The sequence below is a fragment of the Salvelinus sp. IW2-2015 genome, unplaced genomic scaffold (genome assembly GCF_002910315.2).
Source record: "Salvelinus sp. IW2-2015 unplaced genomic scaffold, ASM291031v2 Un_scaffold1539, whole genome shotgun sequence".
Lineage (NCBI taxonomy): Eukaryota > Metazoa > Chordata > Actinopteri > Salmoniformes > Salmonidae > Salvelinus > Salvelinus sp. IW2-2015.
This window is the reverse complement of record NW_019942973.1, coordinates 182371-192823: the sequence shown is the minus strand read 5'-3', so window position 1 is coordinate 192823 and position 10453 is coordinate 182371. Positions and strand designations below refer to the sequence as shown.

At 46.1% G+C, this 10453-nt stretch overlaps 1 protein-coding gene across 1 annotated transcript in view; it reads right to left on the bottom strand.

Annotated features, from left to right (window-relative positions):
* Positions 1-5916: 5916 nt before the first annotated feature.
* cep57 (centrosomal protein 57) overlaps positions 5917-10453 on the bottom strand; it is a 13932-nt gene continuing 9395 nt past the window's right edge. Inside the window, exons 3-11 of the mRNA XM_070439286.1 lie at positions 9942-10127; positions 9706-9827; positions 9426-9595; positions 9168-9239; positions 8577-8736; positions 8347-8466; positions 7422-7630; positions 7189-7333; positions 5917-7068 (exon numbers count right to left, since the gene is read on the bottom strand). Coding sequence (XP_070295387.1) covers positions 6865-7068; positions 7189-7333; positions 7422-7630; positions 8347-8466; positions 8577-8736; positions 9168-9239; positions 9426-9595; positions 9706-9827; positions 9942-10127 — 1388 coding nt within the window. The 3' untranslated portion in view covers positions 5917-6864. The remainder of the gene's footprint in view (positions 7069-7188; positions 7334-7421; positions 7631-8346; positions 8467-8576; positions 8737-9167; positions 9240-9425; positions 9596-9705; positions 9828-9941; positions 10128-10453) is intronic.

The following is a 10453-nucleotide window of genomic DNA, read 5'->3' as shown; positions in this document are numbered from 1 at the left end:
TAATTGAGTGTATGTAAACTTCTGACCCACTGGGAATGTGATGAAAGAAATAAAAGCTGAAATAAATCATTCTCTCTGCTATTATTCTGACATGTCACATTCTTAAAATAAAGTGGTGATCCTAACTGACCTAAGACAGGGAATTTTTACTAGGATTAAATGTCAGGAATTGTGAAAAACTGAGTTTATATGTATTTGGCTATGGTGTATGTAAACTTCCGACTTCAACTGTATACTGTGGTTGTAGTTGAATCATCTTGTTCTCTCATTTTCATTGTGTTATTGAAGGGCCCAAAACATGCAGACCTATGGCTCAAACAGAGGAGGATAAAACCAAAATGCTATTTCATCATAAAATTGATACTAATTCTGAAAACTGAAACAAAGACTGAAGTTAATGAAATATTTAGTTTTTGTTGTAGAAGGTGTATTCCAGTGGTGGTCTGTGTGTGTTATCTAAATGCTGTATAGACCCTTCTGGAAAGAGAACACACTATATAAAAATATGTATTTTTCGTGTAATAAATTTTGTTAATGCTCAATTTTATGTTTCATACCATGATACAGTATAGGCTACACATCAACACACACTAACACACCAGCATACATACACAATAAAATGCAATCTCAACATATTTCTGCTTAGTTTTTATTTGTTATTGTTTGGTGAAGTATTCAGCTTGATGGAAGTCCTCTTGACATGTTTGGAAACAATAAATGTTAGGCCTAGGCTCAATTATGATGCGTTTGGGACGCCTTTACATGGTGCGGTGTAATGACCTTGGCTATAAAAGCAGTGACCAGAGCATTTAGTGACATATTGATATCAAACTACGGATATCAAACACCAAGATACTGATTGACAAATCTGAATATTGACCAGGATGCGGCTCAAAAAGTAATCTCGCCCATGTGACCTCGGGTCACAACCTGCGGCCCACAGTGTCTCACTCTGCTTAACTGGTCAAGACTCTCCTCCGTCCCAGTGGACTGGATCCGCGAGACCTCCAGCGATGCGTTTGAAGACAAGGATGGGCAGCTCATTTCTACACTTGTCTACCGCCTGCGACCTTCTGGCAGATGGATGAAATCAAAGGCTGGCTGGAAGGGTTGCGCCACGGATGACCTCGAGGACATGGTGACGCAGTTGACCGATGGACACGAGCATAGCAACAATTCTTGGCACCCGCAGGGAGACGCTATGGATGGGGCAGAGATGCTCGAATCACCTGAGCCGGTTGTGGACTACAAGGGCGCCCTGATAGAAGAATTGACCTACACCAAGGACCTGTACGTTATCGAAAATTCAGAGCTTCTGAAAGCCCAAGAAATAGCAGTGGAGAACAAGGCTCTGCATAAAACGAACATTGAGCTGAAGAACCGGGTGAAAGGCCTCAGTAACTCTATGGAAGACATAGGATCCCTGAATGACAAGCTCCAGGAGCTGCGTAAAGCCCTGGATGAGCGTACCAGAACAAATGCACAGCTGGACAGGCGAGTCAAGCAGCTGGAACAGCAGAATTATGCCTTCGGAGATAAGATGGAAATTCTGAACAGTCATCTGTCCATCCATAAGCACAAGAACAATGAGGATAAGGTGAAGATGTGTGAGCTGAACCATTGTATGGCCTGTTGCAATCGATGAGGACCAAATGACTCTTCTTCAACAGGAGGAGTTTAACCAGAGGAAAACGTCATACATCGAGAAGATTGAAAGCACATCCTGGAGTTTTGGTAGATGGTGATGGACTTAGAGGAAATTGCCAGGAACGCTGGCAAAGAACATGAGATGACAGCTCTGTTGCGTGCGAGAAAGGGTCTTTCTCCCTCACCGGGGAACTCACTCAGTGAGAGGAACTCCATGGTTGAAGAGACGGAGATAGAGGTTGCACCTGCTTCCATCCAGAGCTGGCTGATGAGAAATCTGCTTGGAGGGCTCCAGAAGGTGGTCTACCAGGCAGGGATGTTCTACCTAGGCGTCTACAAGCATTTCGCTACACCCGCAATAACATCTGCTAAACATGTGTATGTGACCAATAAAATGAGATTTTATTGTGTCACTGTGTAGGCCTAATGGCCTCCAGTGTGCCTTCCCATCCTTCAGGGCGCAGCAAAATACTTTGTAAACCCTAATTGCACACTTCAACACACTACCCTCCCTCCCTTCTGAATTATGTTCACCATTACCTACAGTGGGCTCCAAAATTACTGGCACCCCTGACTGGCAATGCACAAACAATACTTTAAAAAATATAAACAATATAATTATAGAGATAAACTCAAAATACCAACATGTGAGAAATACTGGACTTTATTAATGTTTCAATGGAACCAACCAAAATCATACAATTATTTAATACAAAATACATTTCATAATTATTGGCACTCCTGATTTAGTACTTAGTGTAACCACCTCTGGCAAGGATAACAGCATGGAGTCTTTTCCTGTAATATTTGACAAGGATAAGGAACACATTTGGAGGGATTTTGGACCCTTCCTCTATGTAGATCCTTTCAAGATCCTTCACATTCTTGGSTTTGCGCTTATCAACTGCCCTCTTCCACTCAGCCCACAGGTTTTCKATTGGATTGAGGTCCRGCGACKGAGATGGCCRTGGCAGAACATTGATTTTGTTGTGACAGAACCATTTCTGTGTGGATCTTGAGGTATGTTTTGGGTCAATGTCTTGTTGGAAAGTCCACCAATGGCCAAGTCCCAGCCTTCGGGCAGAGGCAACCAGATTGTCAGCCAAAATTGCCTGATACTTGGTGGAATTCATTATGCCATCAATCTTAACCAGTGTCCCTGGACCTCTGGAGTTAAAACAGCCCCAAAACATCACTGACCCACCACCATATTTCACCGTGGGTATGAGGTGCCTCTCCTTGTATGCATCTCTGTTTCAATGCCAAACATRCTGATGCTGTATCTGACCAGAACACCTTCTTCCAGTCATAATTTAAATTACGTTTGGCAAACTCCAAGCGCTTGCATCTGTGTCTTGGGGTCAGAAAGGGCTGTCTTCTGGCAACCCTTCCAAAGAGCCTGTGGTTGTGGAGGTGGCGTCTGTGTCTTGGGGTCATTAAGGGCTTTCTTCTGGCAACCCTTCCAAAGAGCCTGTGGTTGTGGAGGTGGCGTCTGTGTCTTGGGGTCATTAAGGGCTTTCTTCTGGCAACCCTTCCAAAGAGCCTGTGGCTGTGGAGGTGGCATCTGATGGTGCTTTTTTAAACCTGGTGATCTCAAGACGACACCAAGGCCTGCAATTCTTTCACAGTGATTCTTGGGGATTTTGCTGCTTCTATCACCATCCTCCTCCCTATCCTGGGGGGTAAAATGCATTTGCGCCCTCTACCCGTGAGGTTTTCAACTGTTCCATATCTTTTAAATGTTTTAATAATTGCCCTGACAGTGCTCAGTGGTATATTCAATAGTTTGTGGATCTTCTTGTAGCCATTACCAGATTTATGAAGGTCTATGACCATCTGTCTCTTCTGAACTGCCAGTTCTTTGGTTTTCTTCATGGTGTTGGATGACAGCGGGATATTGCATGCGTGTTACCTCATTTTTATACCCTAGTGAAACAGGAAGTGATGTAATGGCTCAATATTGTTCCTTAAGACTCAGATGAACTTAAATAAGTGTTATTTAATTCCTGGTTTAATTTTGGTAGATGTTATTTACAATAATCTACACAGGTGCCATTCATTGTGAAACCTTGATTTGGAGGACATTGATTTTTAATGAAATCAATAAATTATTTTGGTGTGTTCCATTGAAACATTAATAAAGTACAGTATTTCCTCAAGTGTTGGTATTTTGAGTTTATCTCTATAATTATATTGTTTATATTGTTTAAGGTATTGTTTGTGCATTGCCAGTCAGGAGTGCCAGAAATGTTGGATCCTACTGTATATTTGATTTCTGTTATGCATGCATCTTCAGGATGTCCAGCCCACATGGGATTATAAGGGTTTGCTGTAGCAAAACAAAAATCTGTGTTTATCATTTTACCTATGTTTTAATTAATAAAATATTTCCCTCCCCTAAAAACTGTTGATTGTTTGAGCCTACTACTGATAGAATTTCATAGGCTATAATTATTGATGGCAAAATCATTTTAAGAGCAAAGCTTACATTTTAGAAAAACACAGGATTGATCACCATGGTCATGTAGTCAAATTTTCTTTAGATTTCATGAATAGCAAATTACGTATTAGGCTATTGAGATGTGCTGAGATACAGGCTTTACCGTTGGCCACAGCAGGAAAGGATATAAAATCAGCAAAAAAAGAAATGTCCTCTCACTGTCAACTGCGTTTATTTTCAGCAAACTTAACATGTGTAAATATTTGTATAAACATAACAAGATTCAACAACTGAGACATAAATTGAACAAGTTCCACAGACATGTGACTAACAGAAATTGAATAATGTGTCCCTGAACAAATGGGGGGAGGTCAAAATCAAAAGTAGCAGTCAGTATCTGGTGTGGCCACCAGCTGCATTAAGTACTGCAGTACATCTCCTCCTCATGGACTGCACCAGATTTGCCAGTTCTTGCTGTGAGATGTTACCCCACTCTTCCACCAAGGTACCTGCAAGTTCCCGGACATTTCTGGGGGGAATGGCCCTAGCCCTCACCCTCCGATCCAACAGGTCCCATACGTGCTCAATGGGATTGAGATCCGGGCTCTTCGCAGGCCATGGCAGAACACTGACATTCCTGTCTTGCAGGAAATCACGCACAGAACGAGCAGGATGGCTGGTGGCATTGTCATGCTGGAGGATTATGTCAGGATGAGCCTGCAGGAAGGGTACCACATGAGGGAGGAAGATATCTTCCCTGTAACGCACAGCGTTGAGATTGCCTGCAAAAACAAGCTCAGTCCGATGATGCTGTGACACACCGTCCCAGACCATGACGGACCCTCCACCTCCAAATCGATCCCGCTCCAGAGTACAGGCCTCGGTGTAACAGTCATTCCTTTGACGATAAACGCGAATCCGACCATCACCCCTGGTGAGACAAAACCGTGACTCGTCAGTGAAGAGCACTTTTTGCCAGTCCTGTCTGGTCCAGCGACGGTGGGTCTGTGCCCATAGGTAATGTTGTTGCCGGTGATGTCTGGTGAGGACCTGCCTTACAACAGGTCTACAAGCCCTCAGTCCAGTCTCTCTCAGCCTATTGCGGACAGTCTGAGTACTGATGGAGGGATTGTGCGTTCCTGGTGTAACTCGGGCAGTTGATGCCACCCCGTACCTGTCCCGCAGGTGTGATGTTCGGATGTACCGATCCTGTGCAGGTGTTGTTACACATGGTCTGCCACTGCGAGGACGATCGGCTGTCCGTCCTGTCTCCCTGTAGCGCTGTCTTAGGCGTCTCACAGTACGGACATTGCAATTTATTGCCCTGGCCACATCTGCAGTCCTCATGCCTCCTTGCAGCATGCCTAAGGCACGTTCACACAGATGAGCAGGGCATCTTTCTTTTGGTGTTTTTCAGAACTGTGACCTTAATCACCTGTAAGCTGTTAGTGTCTTAATGACCGTTCCACAGGTGCATGTTCATTAATTGTTTATGGTTCATTGAACAAGCATGGGAAACAGTTTTTAAACCCTTTACAATGAAGATATTTATATTTTTATGAATTATCTTCCTAAGACAGGGTCGTTTCTTTTTTTGCTGAGTTTATAGTCAGTATTCCATTTACCACACTGACATCTCACCGATGGAGATGGTAAAGTCATTCTGTCTGGTGCTGATGGGACACAACATTACGAGAAAAATATTTTCAACAACTTCTAACAGGTGGCAAGGAGATGTTTCAACTATAGATGGTCTGAGTTTCAGGAAGCTGAAACACTAAACACAATAAGGAAAGTTCCATTATTCATATCAAGGAAAGTGTCAACACTAGAAAAATAAATAGTTTATTTCAGACCATTTGATACACAAGCCGTAATTGTAGAAATCTAACAAATTTAAAATGTTGGTTCAAGTAAACAACCGGAATCCGCAACACACACACACACCATTTTTAAGGATGTCGTAAGGCTTCCCAACCCCCAGCAACACACCCCCCCCTGTTCGTTCCCTACTCACACACTCAAATGTGTATTAATCTTAGGGAATCGTTACAGAGTGGTTACACCATTTAATACACAAAACTACACACAAAATTCAGTCTATTGCTGTGAGCGGAGGTTTGCAGCAACAGTGGAACACACTGTATCAGATTTATACAACACACCCTGTTAAACCCCTGGGAGAGCCAATAGATGAATCAGATATACTGTACACATCAGGAGGAGTGTTCTCTCTCCGCAGTCTGTATGATGTCATTGCTATGCTGCTCTACCAAAGACATCTGAAACACATCAGTACCGGCCTTCTCTACACCCCAATGTCCCTGGAAGTCATTCATCAGCATCCTCCTCTTCCAAATGTCCTTGGTAGGCCTCATTCCTCTTCGCTACACGACGACACCCACGGGACGTCCATCAGAGAAGTTCAGGATGATAAAGTCTGACCAGCATCATGGTCCAGTTCCTGCTGCCGTCTGGTGAGTAATAGTGTCTCAGTCGCGTCAGTGAGGTTGGTCCTGTTGTGGTCAGTAGCTCCATTGTGGTTGGTCCCGTTGTGGTCAGTAGCTCCATTGTGGTTGGTCCTGTTGTGGTCAGTAGCTCCATTGTGATTGGTCCTGTTGTGGTCAGTAGCTCCATTGTGGTTGGNAGTAGCTCCATTGTGGTTGGTCCTGTTGTGGTCAGTAGCTCCATTGTGATTGGTCCTGTTGTGGTCAGTAGCTCCATTGTGGTTGGTCCTGTTGTAGTCAGTAGCTCCATTGTGATTGGTCCTGATGTGGTCAGTAGCTCCATTGTGGTTGGTTGGGGCGTAGCGAGGTCTGCAGGGACCTCATGTCCCTGAGCAGTGTTAGACTTTTCCTGCTACGGTCCCCCGGCCGAACCTCGACCGCTCCGGCAGAGCGACTGCGTGTGGTCACTGTGGTGGTCACCTTCACCTCTCCACCTTGCTTCTGACCACGAGCATCTCTCATAAACCTCTTCACCTACACAGAGACAGAAAGTGAGAAAGAGTGAAAAACTCTGTCAAATGTATGTGTTTGTGGATACGTTGAAGGCAAAACCACAGTTAAATAGTTCTTAGTCATCAAACTGTGTGTGTGTACCTGTGCTTGGTGTCTGCGTAGCTTGCTGATCTGCTCTCCTTTTCTCTCCATTCTCCTGAGTAGAGTCTCCTGTTCTCTCTCCACCCCCCTCCTCTCCCGCTCACACACACAGGCATCAGCCTGCCGCACCAACTCCTGCTGCTCACTGACACACACACACATTTACATACACAACTGAGATAGCTATTCATGCTGAAACAAAGTCTCAGACGCTAACAGACAGACACACTCACAGACTCATGTGTCCCAGTTCATCCTGCAGGGCCAGCAGGAGGTCTGATAGCTCCTCCCCACAGGAAGAGGAGGAGCCGCTGCCATTGGCTTGCTGGGCCAGAGGGGTGTGAGAGAGGACGCGTGCGTTACATAGCTGGGGCTGATGCTGCTTCAGCAGGGAGAGAACAGACTGGACGTTGGCCCTGACCGAGTGACTGCACCCTACAGACTAGAGACAGAAATGACAGAGTGACTGCACCCTACAGACTAGAGACAGGGACAGAAATGACAGAGTGACTGCACCCTACAGACAGGGACAGAAATGACAGAGTGACTGCACCCTACAGACTAGAGACAGGGACAGAAATGACAGAGTGACTGCACCCTACAGACTAGAGACAGGGACAGAAATGAGAGTGACTGCACCCTACATCGACTATTGGAGATCAAGGGACCAGAGACGAACCTATTGCTCACCCTTCTAATTCCCTTCCTACCAGACCTAGAGTACATGCAGATGCACAGAAGCGTGATTCTGCTACTCTTCCCTACAGACCTATGCAGTGAGAGATCTGCACAGAGTCGACTGACCCTAACCCTCAGGTAGCACTACGAGACTAGAGACTGACGAGTGACTGCACCACCCTCCTTCTAAGTCCCTACTCAGAGAGAGAGACCAGAGACTGACAGGTGACTGCACCCTACAGACGGGGACAGAGATGACAGAGTGACTGACCCTAAAGACGAGAGACGGGACGCAGAGACTTGCGACCTACCAGGCTAGAGAGCAGGCGACAGAGATGAACAGAGTGACTGCACCTACAGACTAGAGAGATGAGACAGAGATGAAAGGAGTGACTGCACCTACAAGACTAGAAGAGAGCCTGAGGACGGTGTCTGCTACCAAACAATTTTGTTCTGCATATATGATGTGCATGTTCGTACCTTCCCTGCTACAAAGGGACGTCTCCTAGGCTCGTCCTGTAGTGTGGCTGTGAGGCCTGCCCTGGCAGAACAGGTTTCTGGTAGAGCACACAAATTCACATCAGAAAAGGTGGTTGTAGATATTAGTATGGATCAAAGGCTTGTTTGGCCAATAGATATGTGGCCTGACTGAACAATTAGTTTAGTGTGTGTGTGTGTGTGAGAAGGAGGATCACATCGCTGACCATTCATCTCCAACAGAAAAACCAGCACAGCCAAAGGCTCATGGGAAGGCTGCTCCCTTGGGAAGTGTTTCTTCTCTCTGATTGTATCTTCTGGCTTTGGGGAAGGCGGGGTGAGGGCGACACAGACTGGATCAGGGATCGAGTGGCCTCCAGACCCTGTCTGTAACTGAGACCAGTGAGAAACAGTGTGCAAAACTGTTGCAATACACATCGTCTAGAGTGTGTTGGCCTGGTCCTGTGGTTGTGTGTGTGTGTGTGCTGTGTGGTGGGTACTGGTTAGCCTGGTTCTTGTGTGGTGTGTGTGTGGGTACTGGTTAGGCCTGGTCCTCGTCGATACGCTGTGGTACCTGGTTAGCGCTGTCTGTGTGTGTGTACTTGGTTGCCTGGTTTTGTGTGTGTGTAACCTGGTTAGCGCTGCGTTCTGTGGTGTGTGTGTGTGTGGGTACCTGGTTTTAGCTGGGTTCTGTGTGTGTGTATGTGTACTGGTTGGCCTGTGTGTGTGTGTGTTGTGTGTGTGTGTGTGTGTGTGTGTGTGTGTGTGTGTGTGTGTGTGTGTGTGGTGTGTGTGTGTGTGTGTGTGTGTGTGTACCTGGTTACCTGGTTCTGTGGACCAGTTTTTCCTCTGGTGTTCTTCTTCCAGCAGTTTCGTCATACTCATTGATCTTCCCTCTAAAACACAGACATCAGACCATCCAAATCCTAGTTGGGTGCAGTTTGCGTTTGTGTGTGTGTGTGTGTGTGTGTGTACTCTTGCGTGGTTCTGTGGTGTGTACCTCTGCGTGGTTTCTGTGTGTGTGTGTGTGTGTGTGTGTGTGTGGCTGTGTGTTGTGTGTGTTGTGTGTGTGTGTGTGTTACCTTGCGTGGTTTCTGTGTGTGTGTATGTGTGTGTGTGTGTGTACCTCTGCGTGGTTCTGTGTGCGGGTCAGTCTCTGGTGTTCCTGCTCCAGTAGCGCCAGCTTCTCTAACTGGGTCTGGTGGGCGGAGTCAGGGGCGGGAGCAGCTGACCTGGTCATCTCCAGGGAAACCTGAAAGAATCACTATGGTAACTGAGTGCTACGGGAGCATCATACATACAGCTAGAGATCCTGTCGTTAGCCTGTCTCTCTGGGTTAGCATAGGTAAGGCGTATGCTAACCTGGCGTTTGAGCAGGGTTGTTCTGTCGGCCTCTGCGTTGCGGACCATCTTCCTCATGTACTCCAGTTGTCTGTCCAACAGCTTACAGCGAGCCTCCGCTGCAGCCAGCTGAGTCACTAACACTGAGGGGACCGAGGGGAGAGAGAGACAGAGAGGGGTGAGACAGGGGGCAAAAAGAGCATCTGTTTACTCTCAAACAAAACACATATATTTTGGAAAATTATCACGTCGCTCACCTTGGTTGGGTTCTGACTGGTGGCTGGTCTCTCTCTTGTGTGTGTCTGTGGGTTTGTGTGTGTCACTCCTTAGGTCAGTGTGTGAGGTCTCTTTCTCCAGGCTGTGTAGACTCCGCTCCGTTCTGCCTCTCTCCAACTCCAGCTTCCTGATCTTCTCCTGTAGGTTCATCAGAGCAGACAGGATCGCTACACACACACACACACACACACACACACACACACACACAGTATAATCCTCTCTGAAGATGAATATCGTACCATCATATCTTGCCTTATCTGTTATCCCACACACTCTGAGTTGAAGTTATTCTCCACCAGACATTCATGAGTAAAAACTTTATCAGCAATTACTTCATTCAGCCACTCAGAAGAGTAGAGGTGTGAGTACAGAGTGATAGAGAGATGGGTGAAGGTAGGAGGATAGAGATCTCATCTATCACTCTGTATCACATCTCTATCCTCCCTACCTTCATCCATCTCTCATCACTCTGTACTCACCTCTCTATCCTCCT